The 26,523-nt window shown below is 37.7% G+C and overlaps 1 protein-coding gene across 3 annotated transcripts in view; it reads left to right on the top strand.

Annotated features, from left to right (window-relative positions):
- Positions 1-26,289, top strand: part of CCDC91 (coiled-coil domain containing 91) — a 412,799-nt gene extending 386,510 nt beyond the window's left edge. For all 3 annotated transcript variants that reach the window (XM_018048369.1, XM_018048367.1, XM_018048366.1), the window contains one exon: positions 25,173-26,289. In XM_018048369.1, the coding sequence (XP_017903858.1) occupies positions 25,173-25,283 (111 nt within the window). In that variant the 3' untranslated portion in view covers positions 25,284-26,289. The remainder of the gene's footprint in view (positions 1-25,172) is intronic.

Genomic DNA, 26,523 nt, shown 5'->3' with positions numbered 1-26,523 from the left:
TTTAGTGTATTGGCTGAATTTGTTCACATTAAAACAAAAAGAAAGTTTTAATATATTGGCTGCATTGCCTTAATTAATGGCGTACTTAGATAGTACACTGTAATGGAGAAAGAGCAGATGTCTTTGGACTGTGTGATACTTTCTGTGATATTTTAGGTGCATCTCGAATGCAGTATGCACTTATGGATAACTTTTTTAAGAAATAAAATTATCCTCCCACCTTTGTTAATCTTACTTCCTAGTTGTAATGCATTGTAAAGATGCTTGGGGAAGGTGGATTACACTTGAGACACTTTGCCAGGTTTTCTTCTGAACCTTTCTCCCTTGTCAATATAAATATAAAAATACAAGTATAGGTGAGAAATAAGAATTTTTATTAATTGACATGGCTATTTCTGTAAGAATTCTAGTGTACAACCATTTGCTTTTGGATGTATAAAAAGCAACTACAGATGATCATTGTTATTTATTTGACAAGAAAAGTAAGTGGTTGAAATAGAAACAAGTCATATAAGAGCTTTTATACCAGCCTCACAAATATCTCTGGGCTATGAACCATCAACTTATGAAATTTCTACCCAAAACGCCATCAATTCTGATTTGCAAATTCCCTACAGATATTTAAAGAAAGAAAGAGAAGATTCTTTGCCTTTTCTTGTTTTGTTTACCATTACTGGATTGTCCCATTTTATTGGAAAGTCTTTTAACTTTAACATAGTAGCATGGCATAGGTTTACTTTTCATTTTAGTAAGAATAGTATATGATTAGAAATGTGTGGTTTTGAATCAGATTTCCTGGATTAAAACTGACCTTTGCAATTTATTAGATGTGTAAATTTAAGCAAGTACTTTAACCTCTCTTACCACATTTTGTTCATCTGTAAAATGGAGATTAAAATAGTTCCTACTTCACATAGGATTAGTATGAGAATTTAATTAGTTAGCATGTGTAGTGTTTACATTACTTGGCACATAAAACATTCACTTTTGGTGTTAGCTACTGGTGCTATTATTTTATTGTTGAGATGAGTCCCTTAGCTGTTTGGCTGAGATCAGATTGTGTTTGGTTCTACTCATTCTGTCTTGATTTTTAAATATTTGTTAAATGTTTTTTGTTCCAGAAGTGCATAAAATATATGTTTTATATATTTCATGTTGAAATATAAATTTCATGTTGAATGGAAAACGAACACCAAACAATGAGTGTGAAACTGATGGAAAGTCAGTATAAATATATATTTATGCCACAATGTCCTGTCTACTTACCAAAGTTAATCTGCAAAATTACTTGGAATTTCCTGGGGACAAAACTATCATATTTTATCTATAATATAAGTTTCAAATTAAGAACTTTGTTTCTTTCCATATATTAACTTGTTTGCCTAGGCAAAATTTTACTGCTTTAGTTTAAAATTCATCCCCTCTATTTATTTTTTAACATTTTTAGGTGTTTTCACTCTAAAGTTTGTAAATTAGATACTCTAGCAAAGAACAAGAAAAGAAAAGATACTTGTCAATGCAACTTGGAGGTATATTTGTTCAGGTGATTGGCATAACCTGATTACTATGATTTTTTATTTTTAACCATTCATATACTCTTAAGCTATTAAGACATTATATTATAGTATAATATAATATAATATATATTATAGTATAGTATAATATAGTGATATATTATTATATTAATATATAATATAGTAATATAATAATATATTATATTACAGGACATTATATTCCACTAGTTGTTTTTCAGCCCCCAAATTAAAATTTCTAACTCAGTGGAAATTTCAGTCTCACTTCCAACATCTTGAGCTTATCCTCAAGTAAATTTTTGTTTCTGTTATAGTAGTAGACACATGCAGTGTAGGCTTGGTACCTTTATCACTGGAACTTATATTTTCCTCCTAGTAACATAAGCTAGAAATAACAATAAGTCAGAGGTGAGTAGTTTAAAGGTACAAAAGCTTAGCAAAGTCATAAAAAATTCAGGATCCTTCTGACTTTGTAGGGCTTTCCTGATAGCTCAGTTGGTAATGAATCCACTTACAATGCAGGAGACCCTGGTTCGATTCCTTGGGATGGGAAGATCTGCTGAAAAAGGGATAGGCTACCCACTCCAGTATTCTTGGGCATCCCTTGTGGCCCAGCTGGTAAAGAATCCGCCTACCTTGTGGGAGATATGGGTTCAGTCCCTGGGTTGGGTAGATCCCCTGGAGAAGGGAAAAGGCTACCCACTCCAGTAGTCTGGCCTGAAGAATTTCATGCACTATATATATAGTCCAAGGGGTCATAAAGAGTCAGACATGACTAAGTGACTTTCACACACACACACTCACTCTGACTTTGTACTTTTTAACTCCTTAGCACTGGCTTACATGATTAAGGCTATAAAATGGCAGCTGGAGCTCCAGTAAACACATTTGAGGTAGCGGAAAAGGGAAGGATGCAAGAATCAAAAAAGGGAAAAGAAAATCAAGACAGGTGTCTGTGCCACTTTTAAGGAGCTCTTCTGGAAATCCTCCTCAATAACTTGCACTAACATCTCTTTAGTTACCCCTTGAAGCCAGCTGGAAGGAAATCTTGGGAATGATACCTTGAGGAAGTTCACATTTTTCCTAGGACTAAACTGGAATTTTATTGGTAAGAAAGATGGAGTGGATGTTGGAGAGAGAACTCTCAAGCTTTGCCGTAATCCCTGACTTCTCGTATCTTCTGTTTGGTAGGTTCCAGTGTTGAGTATTTTCAACATCTCTTTAAGCAGGTGCTATTGCCAGTTTTAGACAATAATATCCAAATTTAGCTTTCTTAATTGAAACCAAACCTTCTTTACTTGTTTACAAGGAGGGAGGTTATGGTTTTCTTACATTTCTCAATCCAGCTGGGATTTTAGGAGGACCGACAGGGTGTTTTCCACTTGATTCCTTTAGTTGGGTAAATGTGTTTTAAAATGTGCCAGACATACGGCATTGTGTTTTTTCAAGGCTTTAGCGGTCAAGTACCCTGTAAAATCCTGAATAGAGAAGAAGAGCAGCCCTATTTATTTAAAATAAGAGGAAAAACATCTATTCTCACTGACTTCCATCTGATTAAATGTTTCTTTGTTCCATTGGTTCTATTTTGGATACTGAGGATTTCCTAATGGGAATCAGATATGTGTCGCAGGTGTGGGGTAGCTCACCCTGCGCATGTAGCCCTTTCTATCACTAGTGGAGAAGAAGATAAGCAAGCAAAGATTGCCGAAACCTCAGAGGTACCCCCAAGGTGAGGTCCACCCCACACAGTGCCTTTTTGAGTATTTCCCCTTTCTTTCATTATGGATCTAGAAAGAAGTAATCTATTGTTTTTATATACATCCTTTAAAGCATATGTGATGTATTTAATGTGCCAGTGTTTCTTCAGATGCTTCTGTTGCATTTTCAGGGAATCATTTGTATGTTAATATAACAGAAAGCTTCCTGAACCTGCTGTTTAGGAAGAGAAGAAAATTATATGTTTTAATAACTATATCTATAGGGCTTTTGGCATCTTGACAAGTTTTTGCACAAGTGTACACAGTGCAAGAAACCCCTACATATTTATAGCAAAACAGATACTGTGCCAAGGCCCCCAGCCATAACTGAAGTTCTTATCTGAAAAGGCGCTGGAGTATCGTGGTTGAGAGAATAGCTTGGTATCATACACACCTGTATTTGAATCCTGTCCCTACCACTCGGGCAAGTCATAACAGTCCTAAGCCTCAATGGACTCATTCAGTTTCAGTAGAATAAAAATGAGATAATGCACAGTAGATAGCTTCCAGTGATACCCTGTACTTATGTAATTACCTCCCCTTGAGCCTGGGCTGGATGAAGTGAAGTTGACTTTTAGGAAGATTGTGGCCTCTGTCTTGGGTGTTATCTTGCTCTCTTGGTGTGCTCCTGCTGTGTCTAATTCTCCCTTGGGTTCCTTGCTTTGGAAGTCAGCTGTCATGTTATTAAGCAGCCTTGTGGAGAAGCTCACATGAGCTCTATTGAAAGTGGATGTTTTGAGGCCTATCATCAACCACTCGGGGAGCTTGGAATCAGCATCTTTCCCAGCTGAACTTGGAGCTGACTGCAGCCCCAGTTACGCCTTGATTGTAACCCCTTGGTAGAGACCATGCATGAGAGGCACTCAGTTAATCTGCATCCAGTTTCCTGACCCACAAAAACAGGGAGATAATTAATATCACAGTTTTTTGTTTGACTTAAGCCATTATTAGGGTGATTTGTTACACAGTAGTTGATAACCAAGGGCTTCCCAGGTGGCTCAGTGGTAAGACTCCACCTACCAATGCAGGAGACAGGTTCTATCCCTGAGTTGGGAATATTCTCTGGAGAAGGTAGTGGCAACTGACTCTATCTAGTATTCTTGCCTGGGAAATCCCATGGACAGAGGAGCCTGGCGAGCTACAGTCTAGAGTAGCTATAGCCCAGATTGCAAAGAGTCAGACACTACTTAGTGGCTAAACAACAATAACAAATATAACACAGAGGCAAGTTCACCTGTGCATAGCAGGTAGTGATAGTAACACTGTTCTCAGAACAAGAAAAGATTAGACTTGATATGTGTGCAGAGAGCTTGCAATAAAGCCTTTTGGGGAATTTCCTGGCTGTCCAGTGGTTAGGACTATGTGCTTTCACTGCCAAGGGCCTGGGTTCATTCCCTGATCAGTGAACTAAGATCCCACAAGTTGTGCGGTGTGGCCAAAAAAAGAAGTAGGTTTGTGAACAGTCCTTTGCCTGCTTTTGTAAATTGAAACATAAAAGACAAAATGCATCAGTCATTTGAGAATCTTAAGATAGAACAGGAAGACAAGAACCCCCAGAAGTCATGTAATTCTTCCTCCTATTTGAAAATAAGATGAAATTTAAATTGCAAAAAAGCAAAACAAAAAAAGGATATAGAAAGTAATTTGCAAATATTGTTCCTTAGATTGGCACAAAAGAATTGCTAAAATATTAAACTGATGAAAATATAAGAGTTTATTTTTGTTGTGGTTGATCAATTTGTTACTTAATAATCTTTGTTCAGGATTTTTGTGTTGTTTAATTTACAAAAGACCAGTGATCTTTGCAATGCTTTTGCACTAACCAAGATTTGAAAATATGTAGAAAAAGGTTTTTCATGGCTTGGGAACATGTAATAAATTGTATTTAACACTTTATGTGGAAATGTCATATTAAAATCGGTTAGTCTGTCTTGCCAGAATCAATCCATTTTTCATTTGAGATAAATTCTTACCATTGAACTCTGGAAAGTAGGGTATGGAACTTAATAGGTAAATACAACCTTATGGGTCAGAGCCCTAGGATAGAATTTCTATGCAATTACTACTTTACTATACAATTTTCCACATGGTGCTAGTGGTAAAGAACCTACCTGCCAATGCAGGAGACATAAGAGTCCCAGGTTTGATCCCTGTGTCAGGATGATCTCCTGGAAAAAGGCATGGCAACCCATTCCAGTATTCTTGCCTGGAAAATTCCATGGACAGAGGAGCCTGGCAGGTTACAGTCCATAGGGTCGCAATAACTTGGACACAACTGAAGCAACTTAGGGCACTTAACACATACAATTTTAATTACCTTTACTTTTGTTGTAAAATTTTCCTAAATCTGTAGCTTTTTTCAGATGTTCTGGAAATTGTCTGAATTAGGAGTAAAGCAGTTGTTATCAGAATTATTTTCTTTTCAAGTTTATTAAGCTTCACACATGGAACCTTCTACTAGAACGTCTAGTGGCTGTTATCAGGGAAGCAAAGGTAAAACATTCACTTACTCCCCCAGTGCATCCTTTTCTGGCCTACTGCTCTTGCTTTAACTTATAAGACTGAATAGTGTGCTTGCACATTAAAGTTTGGAATACATGTTGGTTTATGCTGCCCAGATGATTTAGGGAAGAACAAAAATGAGTGTTCCCATGCCCCCGTGGATTCTGTGGTAGTTTGGGATAAAAAAGCAAAACTGCCCAAATATGTAGAGCTATAGATGACTCAAAAAAAGAGAATTTACTTACCCTAAGACATCTTAAAAACGAAAGCAAAACAAATCAAAACTCACAGTTCTTTAGTTGTGGCCAATAGGATTTAAGACTCTTTATACCCGTTTTTCATTTACTCTAAAAGAGCATCTGTAATTCATCTTGTGCTTGCTGGCAAGTTACACAGCTTCTTTATATGTTGATAGATTTTTACTAAATAGATTAGTTTTGAAATATACTTTAAAGTATAGGAAAGGAGATGTGAACTCTGGATTGAGTATTCAATAGACATTAAAGTTCTTTGAATGTTCTGATAAAGATCAGGGCAGCATTTCAGAAGTTCAGGTCAAAGCACCTGGCACTGCCTTAGATCAAATCACTCTCCTGATCATATTAAAATCTTTTAGAGTCAGAGTCATTTTAAACATATGTTTCTATATCACTATTATCCTGAAGTTGGTTCAGAATCTCTTTCAACATGATGTATAATAACAACATAAAGCTAAAGCTCCAGTACTTTGGCCACCTGATGCAAAGAGCTGACTCATTGGAAAAGATCCTGATGCTGGGAAAGATTGAGGGCAGGAGGAGAAGGGAGTGACAGAGGATAAGCTGGTTGGATCAATGGACATGAGTTTGAGCAAGCTCCAAGAGATGGTAAAGGACAGGGAAACCTGGTGTGCTGCAGAGTCAGACACGACTTAGCAACTGAACAACAACAATAGTTGTATTCCCAGAGAGGGAGTTTTCTATCTCAACTTCAGCTTTATATACAGTATATATTTCTTGTAGTCCAATTTATTTATCTGAAAATATAACAAAAAGATTATTTTATTACTTGTCTAAAATATGTAGATGATTTTAAAAGAGAAACTCTTTATGGTTATAAAATCAGTAATAAGACATTTACTATCGAGACTCCATTAATGCTACAATAATATTACAGGTAAGTCTAAATTTTCTTAGGCTGAAATGCAGAAATTGAGGATATAGGATATAGGTGGTATTCAAAGCAAAAATGTTTAGATGTCACAATAAAATCATCTTCAAGTCTGTGAGCCCCTAATGGGATAATTTCATGAAACCAAGTAGCCTATTATGAGTATGTGTGCATATTAAGTTTTAAAACTGATACATAATCCACTTCTTTTATGGCTACATTAAGAGGCAGGATATTTATATCATTCCCCCAGAATGACTGTCAGCACCTTTCTGGTCCTAGTGCTGGTACTCAAGTCCATTGTCAAAATGTAGTGAGGCCATGCTGCTGCGAAGTCCGACTCTGTGTGACCCCATAGACAGCAGCCCACCAGGCTCCCCCGTCCCTGGGATTCTCCAGGCAAGAACACCAGAGTGGGTTGCCATTTCCTTCTCCAATACATGAAAATGAAAAGTGAAAGTGAAGTCACTCAGTCATGTCTGACTCTTGGTGACCCCATGGACTGCAGCCTACCAGGCTCCTCCATCCATGGGATTTTTCCAGGCAAGAGTACTGGAGTGGAGTGCCATTGCCTTCTCCAAGTGGGGCCATAGTCGTCTTGATATATAGTTTCTTAAGCACAGATAAACTCAAGCTAATACTTGTAAATATATTTTGAAGAAGTGTATTTTTTAAGTGTAAGATGACATATTGTAGTTCAGTCACTAAGTTGTTTCCGACTCTTTGCAACACCATTAACTACAACACACCAGGCTTCCCTGTCCTTCACTATCTCCTGGAGTTTGCTCAAAGTCATGTTAATTGTGTTGGTGATGCCATCCAACCATCTCATCCTCTGTTGACCTCTTCTTCTCCTGCCCTCAATCTTACCCAGCATCAGGGTCTTTTCCAATGAATCAGATCTTCAGACCAAGTGGCCAAAGTATCAGAGCTTCAGCTTCAGCATCAGACTTTCCAATGAATATTTAGGGTTGATTTCCTTTAGTATTGACTGAGTTGATCTTCTTGCAGTTCAAGGGACTCTCAGGAGTGGTGCTGTGATTCTCAGAACCAGTTTGAAGGCATCAGTTCTTTAGCAATCACCCTTCTTTATGATCCACCTCTCATATCCATACGTGACTACCAGAAAAAACATAGCTTTGACTATATGGACCTTTGTCAGCAAAGTGATACTAGGTTTGTGAAACTGGTATATCAACAATTCAACATGTCAGTTTTCCAAAATTGTAAAATGTAGATGTTAGACTAAGCAGCCTCAAAGTCTCTTAACATTAAAATTCCAAGATGATGGGGGACTAAGGGGAAACTGAATCAGTGCAACCTTCTCTCTATATACACATTTCATTTTGAGTCTAGGGGAGTTCTCAAGAAAAATTGATTTGTGGGGCATTTTCCAAAGTATGCTTTATACACACACATGATTCCAAGGTCTAAAAGTTTGAAAAACATTACTTATGCCCTAGCCATATTGGCAGCTCACAATACTTATTAGCACTAAGACTCTGAGAATTTCTATATAAATGGAACCCTTTTTTATCTTTCATTTCCCCAGTTTTCTCCAGTTCATCATATCTTAGAAATGACACCACTATTCTAAGAATCACCTTTTATTTCTTTTCCTTTCATCCACACACTCCCTATCCATCAGTAACTCCAGTCGGTCTTGTCTAGAAATAGAAGCAACTGTTAAGCCTCTACTGCCAATAGTCTGATTAACTTTACGTTTTTTCCCAGGCCAAAAATTCTCTTAATTGGATTTTCTTTGTCCATTCTTGCCCCCTCTACAATCTCTTGTTCCCAGTAACAATGTGTGATTTTGTTGTTGTTGTTTGACAATTCACATGGCTTATGGGATCTCAATTCTCTGATGAGGGATTGAACCAGGGCCAGAGCACTGAAAGCTCAGAACCAGGGAACTCCCTGCAAGTGTGACATTCTTCAGACATAGAATATGGCCACATTTTAGCTCAAAGCTCTCCAGATTTTTCCCATGCCCTGTAACGCCTTCCTGCTCTAATCACTGTCTACTTCTCCGATGCTCTCCTACCCTACCAGTTCCCCCTTGCTCATTTTGCACCTGTCTTATACATACTACCAGTCGTCACTGAAACCAAGTCTGAAGACACACTTTGGACTTTAAATTTGGACTTTAAAAGTGTTTTCATCTGCTATGGACATAACTTCCCTGATGTTTTTGCATGGTTCCTTTCCTCCCTCACTTCTCTTTTGTTAACATTTTTTTTAATTAATTTATTTATTTGGCTGAGCCAAGCCTTAAGTGTGGCACGAGGGATCTTTTCATTGTATCAGGTGAACTCTTTGTTGCAGCATGTGGGATCTAGTTCCCTGACCAAGGATTGAACCTGTGACCTCTGCATTGGGAGCATAGTCTTAGCCACTGGACCACCACTAAATCTCTTCAGTTCAGTTCAGTTCAGTCGCTCAGTCATGTCCAACTCTTTGTAACCCCATGAATTGCAGCATGCCAGGCCTCTCTGTCCATCACCAACTCCCAGAGTTCACTCAGACTCATGTCTATCAAGTTGGTGATGCCATCCAGCCATCTCATCCTCTGTCGTCCCCTTCTCCTGCCCTCAATCCCTCCCAGCATCAGAGTCTTTTCCAATGAGTCAACTCTTTGCATCAGGTGGCCAAAGTACTGGAGTTTCAGCTTTAGCATCATTTCTTCCAAAGAACACCCAGATCAATCTCCTTCAGAATGGACTGATTGGATCTCCTTGCAGTCCAAGGGACTCTAAAGAGTCTTCTCCAACACCACAGTTCAAAAGCATCAATTCTTCTGCACTCAGCTTTCTTCACAGTCCAACTCTCACATCCATACATGACCACAGAAAAAACCATAGCCTTGACTAGACAGACCTTTGTTGGCAAAGTAATGTCTCTGCTTTTTAATATGCTATCTAGGTTGGTCATAACTTTCCTTCCCAGGAGTAAGCGTCTTTTAATTTCATGGCTGCAATCACCATCTGCAGTGATTTTGGAGCCCCCAAAAATAAAGTCTGACACTGTTTCCACTGTTTCCCCGTCTATTTCCCATGAAGTGATAGGACCAGATGCCATGATCTTCGTTTTCTGAATGTTGAGCTTTAAGCCAACTTTTTCACTCTCCTCTTTCACTTTCATCAAGAGGCTTTTTAGTTCTTCTTCAAGATCCCTTGGAGAAGGAAATGGCAATCCACTCCAGTACTATTGCCTGGAAAATCCAATGGACAGAGGAGCCTGGTAGGCTACAGTCCATGGGGTCACAGAGTCGGACACGGCTGAGCAACTTCACGTTCACGTTCACGTTCACTTCCTGCCATAAGGGTGGTGTCATCTGCATATCTGAGGTTATTGATATTTCTCCCAGCAATCTTGATTCCAGCTTGTGTTTCTTCCAGCCCAGTGTTTCTCATGATGTACTCTGCATATAAGCTAAATAAGCAGGGTGACAATATACAGCCTTGATGTACTCCTTTTCCTGTTTGGAACCCGTCTGTTGTTCCATGTCCAGTTCTAACTGTTGCTTCCTGACCTGCATATAGGTTTCTCAAGAGGCAGGTCAAGTGGTCTTACTGCCTTTTCCAAGTGGTATTCTCTAATCATCCCTCCAAAAAGATCTCCTCTCTGCCTCTGTCAAATCCTCTGCTCTACTTTGTTATGTTTTATAGTATTGATCTTCACCTGAATAATATTAATTTGTTGTCTCCTCAAACTAAAATATAAAGTGTACAGTAGCAGAAAATAGTCTTGTTTACCACTCTATTTCTCTAGTGCCTGAATCAGTGCTTGGCACATAGTAGGTACAGAATAAATATTGAATAAATGAGTGAATGAAAGACTATATGACTACTCCTAAGCTCCACTAAACTCAAGTGTCACTTCCTTCCTCAGTGTCACTAAACAGTCTATCTTTGTTCCTGTTCATCTGCTTTCCTAGATTTTTTGTCCACATCTTGTTTCTCTTTAAGAAAACACTCTTGATATTCTCTTTCAGTCTCTTCAAATCCCCTCAACCTCTATGAAGTTGTCTCTGCTGCACTCTCCCACAGTGATCTCTCCCCAATTTTGACTTTCCATCGGACTCATCTTTACCTAATTGTCATCACCTAGTTGTTCTTTAATGGTTGTGTGTATGTCTTCAAAAACATTATAAACTTAAGGACAAGACTGCTATTTGTATATTTTTAGGGGGTTCAGAGTAATAACGCACAAATAGTAGCAGTCTTAACTTTTTTATTTATTAGCTGATTGACTAATTAATAGATTAGCTCGATCTCAAGTGTGTCTATAAATGAAACAACAGCTTGAAGCCGTGTGTGTATGATTGTGTGTATGTGGTGGGTGTATATAAAGTCAGAAAAAGAGAGGCATTCATATCCAACTAACGTTGTTAAAAGAGTAGCATTGTAATAAAAACTGAAGAACTATTTCATTTATCAGAAGGTAAACAGTCCTTCTTACCTGATATGATATTATCAACTGGAAAACCTGCCTGAGTAATTACAGTTCCAGATCATCATACTTGACCTTTCTTCAATGCCTGTGAAAGAGCTTGTTAGTGACTGTGAAAACAGAATCCATTCAATATATTACTAAACATAAAAACATATGTTTATGAGTAATTGTCTATCAGTAGATTTGCTGAATATTGCTTTTTAAAAGCATAAGTTTAAAATAAGCAGGAGGGAAGGTTGGAAAAGTAACTTTGATAAAAGTAGACCTGTTTTCACATCTTCTGGTATATCTTGTTGGTGAAACCCTAGACAATACTGACATCACAATTAATACTCTGTATTTTAAATTTCATATATATTAATTATATACATTCATATATTTATATACATATATATTCAAAAACAACTATCAGATTTTCTAGGATGTAAACAGTGTTCTTAATAGTCCCATTAAAATAAGCTATGTTTGTTCTTAACTAAATTTGAATTTTGCTTTTTTGACCAGAATAAGTTGACCATGTATCCTATTATGTTTTGGTGAAAGGAAATAAAAGCTAAAGTCGCTGTTTTGTTTTTCTTTTTCTTTTGCTATGGCATGAAATACTAATGAACAAGTGAATCTATTATAGGGAGTTATTGAAAAATCATGTCTTTTTACCCCCTAACCTTAATATTAACTTTTAACAAGCCATATGTATGCTTCTACATGGGTTTCAGCAGTATGCCAGCAAACTGAAGAGATGACAAAGGGAAAAAGATTTTTAAAGTCTCAGTGTCCAGAGACTCTGAGTCCAGAGACTCAGAAAAGATGTGAAGTTTAGCTACCTAAACCCAAAGTTAACACATCAGTCATTTTACGGTGACTACTTCCAGGGTGACTTTTAAAACAGGCAAGAGAAAGGAGTGCTTGGAGTCTCTCAAACATTTTTGTCCTTGTGCATATCTCTGCTTTTTACAAAATTATAGCATATTCATTCTGATGCATAATCTAGAGGATTGTTATTTAGAGGATTGTTACAGTCGTAGGTTGATTGCTAGTTTGTGCAATTATGAGTTTATGCTATATGGTCTCAAGGAGAAATTTCTCCTCTTATCTAACATTCATAAATTCTAAGATATTAAATCAGTTTGGCTTTTAATAGAACTCCTGGTGTTTTGGGGACATGGAGAGTTTATAAAAGATTTTGAATTTATTAAATCTAACATTATATGTAATGAACCATAGTAATAAAACAAAAGCCACCTCCAGTATAAATCTATGTATTTCATTCTGACTCTCCCTTCTGAATACAAGTGTCATCAGTTTTGGTTACATAAGTTTCTTGTCCTGAAATGTTGGCAACTCCATGAAGCCAAGGAGATCAAGAAGCAAAGAGCTCCCCACCTCCAGCAGCAGCAACATTCACAGCCGCCTGTGCTAAACTGTCTCTGATTATGACCCGGAGAAGATTACGGGATTCCCATTCATCCCAAGAGGACAACCACCTTCACAAATTGTTTTAAGCCAAACCATTTCAAAGAAAAGTATCAGGAAAACACAAAAAACTACAGTCATGAATGAAGATCTTGTAATCAGCCTGTGTAGACCCCCTCTAAGAATCTTAATATCTGATTCACCATATAAAACAAATGGAAATACTAAAATGAGTGAATTAGAAGTCACTAGTGGATCATCAAAAAAGCAAGAGAGTTCCAGAAGAACATCTGCTTCTGCTTTATTGACTATGCCAAAGCCTTTGACTATGTGGATCACAATAAACTGTGGAAAATTCTGAAAGAGATAGGAATACCAGACCACCTGACCTGCCTCTTGAGAAACCTGTATGCAGGTCAGGAAGCAACAGTTAGAACTGGACATGGAACAACAGACTGGTTCCAAAGAGGAAAAGGAGTAGGTCAAGGCTGTATAGTGTCACCCTGCTTATTTAACTTCTATGCAGAGTACATCATGAGAAACACCAGACTGGATGAAGCATAAGCTGGAATCAAGATTGCTGGGAGAAATATTAATAACCTCAGATATGCAGCTGATACCACACATATGGCAGAAAGCGAAGAACTAAAGAGCCTCTTGATGAAAGAGGAGAGTCAAAAAGTTGGCGTAAAACTCAACATTCAGGAAACTAAGATCATGCCATCTGGTCCCATCACTTCGTGGCAAATAGATGGGAAAACATATTTTTGGGCCCCAAAATCACTGCAAATGGTGACTGCAGCCATGAAATTAAAAGATGCTTACTCCTTGGAAGAAAAGCTATGACCAATCTAGACAGCATATTAAAAAGCAGAGACGTTACTTTGTCAACAAAGGTTCATCTAATCAAAGCTATGGTTTTTCTAGTAGTCATGTTTGGATGTGAGAGTTGGACTGTAAAGAAAGCTGAGTGATGAAGAATTGATGTTTTTGAACTGTGCTGTTGGAGAAGACTCTTGAGAGTCCTTTGGACTGCAAGGAGATCCAACCAGTCCATCCTAAAGGAGGTCAGTCCTGGTTATGCATTGGCAGGACTGATGCTGAAGCTGAAACTCCAGTGCTTTGGCCGCCTGATGCGAAGAGCTGACTCGTTTGAAAAGACCTTGATTCTGGGAAAGATTAAGGGCAGGAGGAGAAGGGGAGAACGGAGGATGAGATGGTTGTATGGCATAACCTACTCAATGGGCATGAGTTTGAGTAAGCTCTGGGAGTTGGTGATGGACAGGAAAGCCTGACGTGCTGCAGTCCATGGGGTTACAAAGAGTCAGCACAGCTGAGCGACTGAACTGAACTGAACTGAGTGCTTCTCAGTGGTAAAGAACTCTCCTGTCAGTGCAGGAGACATAAGAGATGTGGGTTCAATCCCTGGATGTGGAAGATCCTCTGGAGAAGGGCATGACAACCTACTCCAGTATTCTTGCCTGGAGAATCCCTTAGACAGAGGCTCTTGGCAGGCTATGGTCCATAGGGTTGCAAGGAGTTGGACATGACTGAAGTGACTTAGCGGATAGTGTCCAAGAAAAGGTTAATTTCTTGAAAGAAGGGGAAACTGAGGAAAACAAGACAGCTCCGACAGTGATGTTACTGTTGTTAAGGTCAGGGCCAGGGATTCTGTTGGGTCTGAAGACCAGACCACCAGATCATCAATCAAGTCAACATTCTTGGCAGTTGACACTGCCTAGAATCACTTCGGCAGTCGTCACAAAGCCGCGATCTCACAGCTTTTGATAAATAATAATTAGTACCAAGCTCGGGATATGAGGGGAAAAAAAAAACCCTCAGGAATGGGTTAAACAAACCGTAAGGATAAGGGCTAGGATGCAGACATCATCATCAGGCAAGTATTCAGTAGATGGCAGTTTTTCAGGTGATGACAATGTTCAGAAATCAGAGCTTGAAAACCAGTCTCCCTTAATCTCCAGCAAGCAAGTTGTTGTTGACTGGACAACCCAAAAATACATCTTTTGTCAAGATGAAGTAGTGTTGGCCCCTTGTTCTGACAGTTGCTCTTCTCTTTGGGAGTTTCTGGTACACTTGTCCTCCTGAAGCAGAAAGTGTCACTGTTCAAGAGTTCCAGAACCAGATGAAACAACAGATAAATAATTACCAAGGTCAAGATGAGAAGCTGTGAAAAAGGAACCTAACATTCCTAGAAAAACATCTTAATAGCGCCCAACCTTGGCTTCACCCTTCTATCTTGCTGCTCACTGCTGACCAAGATGCTGAAGGAGCACTCAGGTGTCTGAACAAATCACCGATGCCTATTCATCCAGATTGATGGAGCAGGTAAAGCAACTGAAGACAGTGATATTGTCAAACAAGAGGTAGGTCAGGAACTGAGCAATGGATTCTGAAATGGCCAGAATACAGTTGTGGTCCTCTACTTTGAGTCACTGCCTGCAGGCTCTACTTTGATCTTCTTTAAGTATTGTGACCATGAAAGTGCAGCTTTCAAAGATGTAGCCTTAGTCCTGATTGTCTTGTTAGAGGAGACACTTGGAACCAATCTAGGCCTAAAGGAAACTGAAGAAAAAGTGAGGGATTTCCTCAAAGTCAAGTTCAGCAATTCTGACACACCCAACTCCTACAAACATATTTGTTGTTGTTCCAATGCTAAGTCATGTCCAACTCTATGCGACCATGGAGTGTAGCACACCAAACTCATCTGTCCTCCACTGTCTCCTGGAGTTTGCTCAAATTCATGTCCATTGAGTCGGTGATACTATCTAACCATCTAATACTCTGCTGCTCCCTTCTTTTGCCATCAATCTTTCCCAGCATCAGGATCTTTTCTAATAAGTTGACTCTTCACATCAGGTGGCCGAAGTATTAGAGGTTCAGCTTCAGCATCATTTCTTCCAATGAATATTCAGAATTGATTTTCTTTAGGATTGACTGACTGGTTTGATTTCCTTACCCAGACAAATAGAGTGGGCTTTGGAGCAGTATTTCTCACTTAGTCCTGTTGTGTAAAACCCAAAATTGACCTGAAAGGGAGTATCTGCTTATAAGAGAAGACAGAAAATCATCAAGTTCTGAGAATTTTTCAAATTTTCTAACCAGAAACAGGATTCAGAGCTTTTTTTTGAAAGAGCTGGTTTTTTAAAAAAAATATTTTTCATTCGAGGATATTTGCTTTACAATATTGTATTAGCTTCTGCCTTGCAATAATGTGCATCAGCCACAAGTACAAATATGTCCCCTCCCTCCTGAACCTTTCCCCCCTTCACCTTATCCCACCTCTCCAAGGTTTCTTTTTAAAGGAGCTTAATTAAGTTCTTCCCTGGTGGCTCAGAGGTTAAAGCGCCTGCCTCCAATGCGGGAAATGTGGGTTTGATCCCTGGGTTGGGAAGATCCCCTGGAGAAGGAAGTGGCAACCCACTCCAGTATTCTTGCCTGGAGAATCCCATGGACAGAGGAGCTTGGTAGGCTACAGTCCATGGGGTCACAAAGAGTCGGACATGACTGAGTGACTTCACTTTCACTTTTGATTAAGTTCTTAGGTACTAACATGGAACATCTAAATCATTTATTCAACCATTTATCTGTTATTTGAGAGAAATGTTTCCCTGTTTCCTCTGACATCTGTGTTAATGATATCTGAGGACTAAATTCTATGCAGTTACTTAGAGGATCTACTTAGATTCCGGGTTGAATCATTATTGCTATGGTATGATGAGTGGGAGGGATCAGGCTCCTTCCAATGAATCCTCCCAAGTTTTTAGCTTAGTTTTTTTTTTTTTTTCAGACTTTAAACTTTTTTTTATATTGAGGTTTAACTGATTAACAATGTTGTGGTAGTTTCAGGTGAACAGCCAAGGGACTCAGCCATGCATATGCATGTATCCATTCTCCCTCATATGCCCCTCCCTTCCAGGCTGGCACATAACACTGAGTAGAGTTCCATGTGCTATACAGTAGCTCCTTGTTGATTATCCATTTTGAATACAGCAGTGTGTACACAGCCATCCCAAACTCCCTAGCTATCCTTTCCCCTGGCAACCATCAGTTCATCTTGCAAGTCTGTGAGTCTCTTTATGTTTCTTAAGTTCATTTGTATCATTTCCTTTTAGGTTTTGTTGAGTTATTAAGCTCCCTAAGCACAAATGTGGGTTTCCTCTTTTACATCATTTGGATGTAAATTACTTAGCTTCTGCTTATAGGAACAGAAATAATGAAAGGCCATCTGAGTGTGTATGTGTGTTTTTTTTTTTTTTTTTCTGAATTTGGAGGACAGGAAAAAGGAAACAAGGGAAAAGTTGTGGAAAGGGAAGGAAAGGGAAGGGGGGAGTCTTCAAGATGAAAAGTTAAAATAAGCCTGACAGTCCAGTGGTTAGGACTCCCAGCTTAGCTTCCAGTGCTGAGAGCCGGGTTCAATCCTTGGTCAGGGAACTAAACTCCCACAAGCTGCCCTGCACAACCAGGAAAAAAATGGTCATTGACACCTAAGGTTAGTCAAACATAGTTATATGAGCTCCATTCTTAGTGAAGTCTATCACGTATCCTTTTTTTTTGGTTTTCTCTTTAAGAAATTTTTAGTCCTCCCAAAGATTTTGAAGCATGTACCTGATGAGCATTAGTATATTTGCTCATTTGGCTCTGAAGAATGGGTAAATTCAGGCAGTTTATTTTAGTCTTATCCCGAAAGTTTTGTTAGGAAATATAATTTCAGGAATTGGCAAACCATTTGTTACCAGATCTCCTGGGCTATTGAAGAAAGATTTAATTTTCTACATGTCCACTTGTTTCAGTCTGAATCCTTTAATGACACTCTTAAAACAAGTATAAAGATTTACTGTGCATGTGATAAATTCTACGGAGCACCTCCAGCCAAAAAGAAAGTTAAGTTTACCATACATGAAGGATGTTAAAATATACTGCTGTACATTACTGTAGAATTTCGGTTTTAGTGTTACATCTCTAACAGCTTTCTCATCTGTCGACTGTTGTATTTTTCTTAGAATTTTAAAATTCTAGATCCAATTTATTTTTTATTGTCTATAAACCTTTAAATCACAATATTGTCTTTAGAATACTAGAGCCTGTCAGTGCCCTCATTGTTTACCTTTTGAGGATCCCATAACTAATTGTAGAGTATGGTCTCATTTCTTCCCACTAGGACTATCAGTATTCATAAATTCATACTCTTCATTGTAGTTTGTTCCTGAATATCAGAAGTCAGATGTTCTGATTTATAGAGGATTCTAAAATAAGTTTCTAAAAAGCCTTATCTTATATATGTGTGTTATATGGAGGAACTAATATTTCTATTAAATGTTTCATTGACCAAAATTTTAAAGTAAGTAATCTGCCTGCAATGCAGGAGATGCAGGTTCAATCCCTGGGTCAGGAAGATACCTGGAGAAGGGAATAGCAACCCACCCCAATATTCTTGCCTGGAGAATTCCATGGACAGAGGAGCCTGGTGGGCCACAGTCCATGGGGTCACAAAGAATCAGAAACAACTGAGTGACTAACACTATATCAGGAAAAGTAATTGTAGCAGCTGATTTGTAAATTATTTTAAAAGCTATTTTAGTAATTTAAATAAATTTGCTTCCTTGTTTTGTACTCATAAAAAAAAAAGAAATGTTATATTGCCCATTAATGTAAGTCATGGCAATATATTTTTAAATTTTGTTTAGTTTTTACACTTTAAGTAAAAAAAGTATCAGACTATCTGTCGTCTGATTTTTTCCTTTTTAATTTCAATTTTATTGCAAGTGTTTATTGCCTCTAGAGAAACCTGTATGCGGGTCAAGAAGCAACAGTTAGAACTGGACATGGAACATCAGACTGGTTCCAAATAGGAAAACAAGTACGTCAAGGCTGTGTATTGTCACCCTGCTTATTTAACTTATATGCAGAGTACATCATGAGAAATGCTGGGATGGAGGAAGCACAAGCTGGAATCAAGATTTCCAGGAGAAATATCAGTAACCTCAGATATGCAGATGGCACCACCCTTATGGCAGAAAGTAAGGAAGAACTAAAGAGCCTCTTGATGAAAGTGAAAGAGGAGAGTGAAAAAGTTGGCTTAAAGCTCAACATTCAGAAAACTAAGAACGTGTCATCTGGTCCCATCACTTCATGGTCAGTAAATGGAGAAATAGTGGAAACAGTGGCTGACTTTATTTTGGGGGACTCCAAAATCACTGCAGATGGTGATTGCAGCCATGAAATTAAAAGATGCTTACTCCTTGGAAAGAAAGTTATCACCAACCTATACATTATATTAAAAAGCAGAGACATTACTTTGTCAACAAAGGTCCGACTAGTCAAGGCTATGGTTTTTCCTGTAGTCATGTATGGATGTGGGACTTGGACTGTAAAGAAGGCTGAGTGCTGAAGAGTTGATGCTTTTGAACTGTGGTGTTGGAGAAGATTCTTGAGAGTCCTTTGGACTGCAAGGAGATCCAACCAGTCCATCCTAAAGGAGATCAGTTCTGGGTGTTCATTGGAAGGACTGATGTTGAAGCTGAAACTCCAATATTTTGGCCACCTGATGCGAAGAGCTAACGCATTTGAAAAGACCGTGATGCTAGGAAAGATTGAGGGCAGGAGGAGAAGGGGACAACAGAGGATGAGATGGTTGGATGGCATCATTGGACATGGGTTTTGGGTAGACTCTTGCAGTTGGTGATGGACAGGGAGGCCTGGTGTGCTGCAGTTCATGGGGTCACAGAGTCAGACACAACTGAGCGACTGAACTGAAGTAATTTATGTTCTTCTAAAGTATTAGATGGTATGGTTGGCTGAATGGTAGGTGCATGTGATATGCAAAAATTTATTTACACAGTTGTAGTATTTAAAAGAGCATATTTCCATGGGCTTCCCCAATGGTAAAGAAAGTGAACGTCTTAGTTTCAGTCATGTCTGACCTTGTGAACCTATGGACTATAGCCCACCAGGCTCCTCCGTCCGTGAAATTTTTAAGGCAAGAATACGGAGTGGGTTGCCATTCCTTTCTCCAGGGGATCTTCCTGACCCAGGAATTGAACCCAGGTCTAATGCATGGCAGGCAGATTCTTTACCATCTGTGTAACCAAGAAGTCCATGAGTGATAAAGAATCTGCCTGCAGTGCAGGAGATGTGGGAGACTTGTGTTCAATCAGGACTTCCCTAGTGGCTCAGATGGTAAAGCATCTGTCTACAATGTGGGAGACCCTTGGGTCAAGAAGATACCCTGGAGGAGGGCATGGGAACACACTCCAGTATTCTTGCCTGGAGAATCCCATGGACAGAGGAGCCTTTTGGGCTACAACAGTTCATGGGGTCACAAAGAGTCTCACCCTACTTAAGTGACATATTTACATAGGAATAAGGTGAGCTGTCTGTGGAAGCAGAATAGGGAGGCTGAAGAAAGATTCAGGCATATATGGAAACCTGATTTACGATAGAAGTAGCATTGCAGATGACATGTTTTTTGGCTCAAGCAATATCTGTAAGATATTGTAGCATACAGAGGTCTGTGTGATGGGTGTTCACTACAGCATTTTGCTAGTATAAAAGCAAAAGATTGTTCATCCAAATGTCTGTCGATAGTATAATTTTTAAATAAGTAATAAAAATTCATTATATATATTATATTATAAATATACAATGGAAAATTATACAGTGATTTAGACAGAGAAAACAGGGAAAAACCACTCCTTTTGTACACTACATCTGAGACTAATAGGTGGCTCAGACGGTAAAGAATCCAGCTGCAGTGCGGGAGATCTGGGTTCAATCCCTGGGTTAGGAACATTCCCTGGAGAAGGGAATGGCTACCCACTCCAGTATTCTGTTCTGGTCCCAAAGAGTCAGACACGACTGAGCAACTTTCACTGTCACTTGCTCTGGAAAGCAATTTGGTAATAACTATCACAATTTAAAATATGCAGATCCTATCAAACAACCTGATTAAAAATGGATGGAAGAACTGAATAGACATTTTTTTCCGAAGAGGAAATGCAGACAGCAGACAAACACATGAAAAGATGATCAACATCACTAATCATCTGGGAAATGCAAATCAAAACCATGATGAGATATCACTTCACACCTACCAGAATGACTATCATTGAAAAGAATAAAAATTACAAATATTGGTGAGGATGTGGAGAACACTGAACTCTCATATGCTGTTGGTGGGAATGTAAATTGGTACAGCCACTGTGGAAAACAATATGGAGATTTCTCAAAAAACTAAAAATGGAACTATCATATCACCCAGCAATTCCACTCCTGGGTATATAGTTAAAAACAAAAATACTAATTTGAAAAGATACAGGGACCCAAATGTTCATTCTAGCATTATTTATACTAGCCAAGGTATAGAAGCAACCTCAGTGTCCCATCAACAGATGAATAGTAAAGATGGTGTATATATAGACACACACAATGGAATATTGCTCAGCAATAAAAAGAATGAAACTTTGCCATCTGCAACATCATGGATGGACTTAGAGGGCATATTAAGTGAAGTAAGTCAGAAAGAGAAAGACAAATAGTATATGATATCACTTATATGTGAAATCTAAAAAAAGTGCAATAAACTTGTGAATAAAACAAAAAAGATGCAGACTCACATATATAAGAACACACTACTGGTTACCTCTGGGGAGAGGGAAGGGAAAAGAGGCAACGTAGGGGTAGAAGGGAAAAAACAGGGTTATTATGAGATTATATGAAATCGTCCATGTAAAACTTTTGAAAATTACAAAGCATTACAGAATTTAATCTTCCATTCAGTAAAAAATAAATAATTTTTTTAAAGGACAGGATATGAATGGATGAACAGAGGTGACTGGCTAGGTGTCTAATCAGAACACTGGCATTCCCCATGAAGAATGCTGCTGGCTACTCTGGATTCTGGAACACTGAAAACAGCAACTGCACTGACAGTAGGAAAAAAATGAATTATAAGTACTTTGGCATCTAAGAGAGAAGTGTGTGTCTGATCACTATTGGCTTTAATATTTTTGGTCAATTACCTAGAAGTAGCAACAACATGTGAACTGTGAACTTCTAGATGTTCAAGCTGGTTTTGGAAAAGGCAGAGAAACCAGAGATCAAATTGCCAACATCTGCTGGATCATCAAAAAAGCAAGAGAGTTCCAGAAAAACATCTATTTCTGCTTTATTGACTATGCCAAAGCCTTTTGACTCTGTGGATCACAATAAACTGTGGAAAATTCTGTAAGAGATGGGAATACCAGACCACCGTCTCTTGAGAAACCTGTATATAGGTCAGAAAGCAACAGTTATAACTGGACAGGGAATAATAAACTGGCTCCAAATAGGAAAAGGAGTATGTCAAGTCTGTATATTGTCACCCTGCTTATTTAGCTTATATGCAGAGTACATCATGAGAAACGCTGGGCTGGAGGAAGCACAAGCTGAAATCAAGATTGCCAGGAGAAATATCAGTAACCTCAGATATGCAAATGACCCACCTTTATGGCAGAAAGTGAAGAGGAATTAAAGTGTCTTTTGATGAAAGTGAAAGAGGAGAGTCAAACAGTTGGCTTAAAGCTCAACATTCAGAAAACTAAGATCATGGCATCCAGTCCCTTCACTTCATGGGAAATAGATGGGGAAACAGTGGAAACAGTGTCAGACTTTATTTTAGGGGGGCTCCAAAATCACTGCAGATGGTGATTGCAGCCATGAAATGATAAAAGACGCTTGCTCCTTGGAAGGAAAGTTATGACCAATCTAGACAGCATATTAAAAAGCAGAGACATTACTTTGCCAACAAAGGTCTGTCTAGTCAGGGCTATGGTTTTTCCAGTGGTCATGTATGGATGTGAGAGTTGGACTATAAAGAGAGCTGAGCGCCGAAGAATGGATGCTTTGAACTGTGGTGTTAGAGAAGAATCTTGAGAGTCCCTTGGACTGCAAGGAGATCCAAGAAGTCCATCCTAAAGGAGGTCAGTCCTGGGTGTTCATTGGAGGGACTGATTTTGAAGCTGAAACTCCACTACTTTTGCCACCTCATGTGGAGATCTGACTCATTTGAAGAGACCCTGATGCTGGGAAAGATTGAGGGCAGGAGGAGAAGGGGACGACAGAGGATGAGTTGGTTGGATGGCATCACTGACTCGATGGACATGGGTTTCAGTGGACTCTGGGAGTTGGTGATTGACAGGGAGGCCTGCGTACTGTGGTAGATGGGGTCGCAAAGAGTCAGACCCGACTGAGCGACTGAACTGAACTGATCAGAAGTATTACACTTTTCTCTATTAATGAGATTTTTTTGTTAATTGTGTTTATTTTTCACACATTTACTGACTGCCTTGTATATTGTATCTCTTGGTGTTTTTGTCTTGCTCTTTTCATAGCCTGTTCTTCACACAGTGCCCATATGAACATACTAATATGTTCAACCATAATTATATGATATTTTATCATATATCATCATATTATTTTGCTTCTAAAAATAAACTATCCAAATCTTACAATGTAGAAAATCCATATAATAGAATCCCTTTAGAAACCCTTGAACATCTGAAGGTAATGTACCCAGGTTGAAATTTCTTTGGTGCTGTAAAAATAAGGCAAAATTGAAATAAACTTACATGTCTATCAGTAAGAGAGTTGCTAAATAAATCATGGAATACAGTCAAGCAATATCTTAAAAAAAAAAAGGAAAAATTTCCAGTTATGGCATAAACCCTCCCATGGTTAACAGTTAGAGCATCTGGACCAAATTTTTTTTAAAACCCATCTTTAAGTGCTTGGAAACATCCAAAGTAGATAGAAACTACTAGGAATATACTAGACCTGGGTGTTGGTATACCCTTCTGTGCTATTTGAATTTAGACCAAGTGCAAAACAATTTTTTAAAACTTCAAATAATTAACTTTCATTATGCTTTCTGTGTATTAAAATGAAACTTTAAAAATTTCAAATGTCTACTACATAGCTTTTAGATTATTAGGCATGTTTTTACTTTTAGAATTAAAAGTATACCTATCATTTCCTAGTAGATTGTTTTACTCTGTTTGGGTTAAGTATTGATTCATTCAATCTCAGAAAATATTTATGGGATGTCTAACATTAGACTTTCTTCTAATGCTGAGGTACAATAGTCATCAAGACAGAGAAGCTCTCTGCTCACTTGGGGTTTACCTTGTAAAGAACTGTCTTACTTAATAGAGACTTTGTAAGCAAAAGATATATATTTACCTAAAGTTATCATCTGAGAGAAGAATGGGAATAAAAAAGGAAAAAGGATAAGCAAGAATCCTGTTTCTTTATGTACATTAAAATCCCTAATATTAGAGGGAGTCTTAGTAGTTTTCAATCTTTTTACATGAGGATTTTGATAAATTTACTGTATTTTTGATTAATTTTTAGGATATATCAAAATTTTAATCTATTTTTTCAGTCATTTTAGAAATTAGTGGATTATAGATGTGTAATTTACTAGAGAATTTTTGTTTGGATTTGTCCTTTATGTTGAGGGAGCTTGTGGAGGAATATGTCAACTTTTACATAAATATGACAGGTGTGTATTGTGAAATGGAATTTATTTGGCTTTCTTTTGCATTCATCCATTCTTCTATAACCTGTAGGTAATATGTTGTTGTTGGTTATTTTCATACCTGAGCAATTTTTTAAGGCAGGAGAATTAAAAACTTTTTGATGTAGTTAATAACCCTTAACATTATGAAAGTTTTATATGACTTTTATTATTAAACCTCTGTGATTTTGTTCACTGCGTTTGTTATTAATACACTAAAATTATCCTAATAAAAAAATCTCTGACTCAGCAGATAGACCAAATCAAATTTAAGTTTCAACAGTATCAAATATTCCTTAAAATACTCCTTTCCCAGGAACTTTCTCTTAATTTTAGGATATTGGGTATGTCCTCACTTATCCTTTGTCCCAGGTAACCTTAGGCCTGGTGTAATTATGCTGTTTTTCCCTACTATGTTTTTCTTTTGTTTTTTGCATCTATTATGTTTTTATGATATTTGTAGATGTCTTGTCTGTATATTCATTAAGAAATGGTATTTTAAATACTATTTTGTATTTTCTGAAATCATTCTGATCAAATTTATGATATTTTCCAGTAGCTGAATATCAACATCAATTATAAAATTGTAACAATTATCATTTCATCTTAGATGGTAGACCAAAAATAGTGACTGCAGTATATCTGAGTTTAAAGCACTGTTTGATTTTCTAAATCAGCATCTGAAAAGTTTTGTCTAGTGGGCTTCAGTGGCATACTATTCTTTATCCCTCAACTAAGTATATTCTTTTTTCTTTCTCTCTCTCTCTCTCTTAAAAAAAATATCAACAGCTTGACCAAGTCATCCGCCAAAGAAGCCTGTCCAGTTTGGAACTGTTCCTTTCCTGTGCTCAGAAACAGTTAAGTGCTTTAATAGCTACAGAACCAGTTGACATTGAATAAAGAAAACGTGACAAGCTAACCCACACTGGCAATGGATAAATCATTAGACCTCTACAATTCATGCTCTGAATTATAAAGATACTTTTGTTTTCTTTCCAAACCTTGGAAAATTGGTTTCCACTTCAAGGATAAACTAAAACAACATTTAGAAGAACAAGAGATCTAATTTATTTTCTTTTATTTTCTCCTTTATGTTTAATGTTATTTTATTAGTAGCAGTAGTAGCAGCAAAAGACAGTATGATGTGCCCTCAAAACCATTGAAAATTACCAAAATTTAATTAAATAAACTTATAGCTTCCGGTGGCCGGTTACATTGTATTTGGCAAAAATAGTAAATATCTTTACTTATCATTTCACAGTAACTCCGGATGAGATTCTAGAATGTCATCATACATTTATTTGATTTTGAGGATATAAATAGCATGGTTTTCAATGTCACCTTTTTATCTGTGTAACTTAGCTATAAAGCATGGATATGCCAGAGAATCATACTGATATTACCAACCTCTTCTATAGTGGGATCCATATATTGTCATTGGTAGCAATTAAAAACACTGAAGATTATTAAATTAATTCAACTTTGATCTTATGTACCACCTAAAGGAATATATATGTATAATATGCTTATCTCCTATTTCTGTTCTTCACAGTCACTATAAATCAATAAAATCTTTTTTCTTACAAATCACACCATGAACTTAATCTCTAGAAAGAGAATATAACTTAGGGAATTTATATTCCCTCTTATATATAAATATAATGGAATCAGGTCCAAATATGAGATGTGAAAACCTTTCCCAGTCCTTCAGGATGTACTTAATTCATGAGCAGTGTGCTTCAGTGCAAAATCATGAAGTTTTTGTTTTCTCTTTTGACATCAAAACTAAAATATCATTTAAAATGTTTGCAAACATTTTTGTTTTGTTTTCTGAAATGCTCCTACTTTCATTGGCTTTGTACTTTTCTGGGATTTCTCGGTGTAATAAAGAGAGCTTCAAATATTATTTGGTTGTTGTTATTTTAAATGCTTTAAAGTTTTTTCTTTAATTTTTTTTTTTCTAAATCTAACTTCTACATCTGTGGATGATGATGTTTTTAACTTATACCTACACACCAAGAATCTTTAACAAGGGCTTATTTTACCAAGGGCTTCTCTGTTGGCTCAGATGGTAAAGAATCCACCTACAATGTGGGAGACCTGGGTTTGATCCCTGGGTTGGGAAGATCCCTTGGAAGAG

Source organism: Capra hircus, chromosome 5, assembly GCF_001704415.2.
Source record: "Capra hircus breed San Clemente chromosome 5, ASM170441v1, whole genome shotgun sequence".
Lineage (NCBI taxonomy): Eukaryota > Metazoa > Chordata > Mammalia > Artiodactyla > Bovidae > Capra > Capra hircus.
The sequence above is the reverse complement of the archived record's forward strand: the minus strand, read 5'-3'. Positions and strand labels throughout refer to the sequence as shown.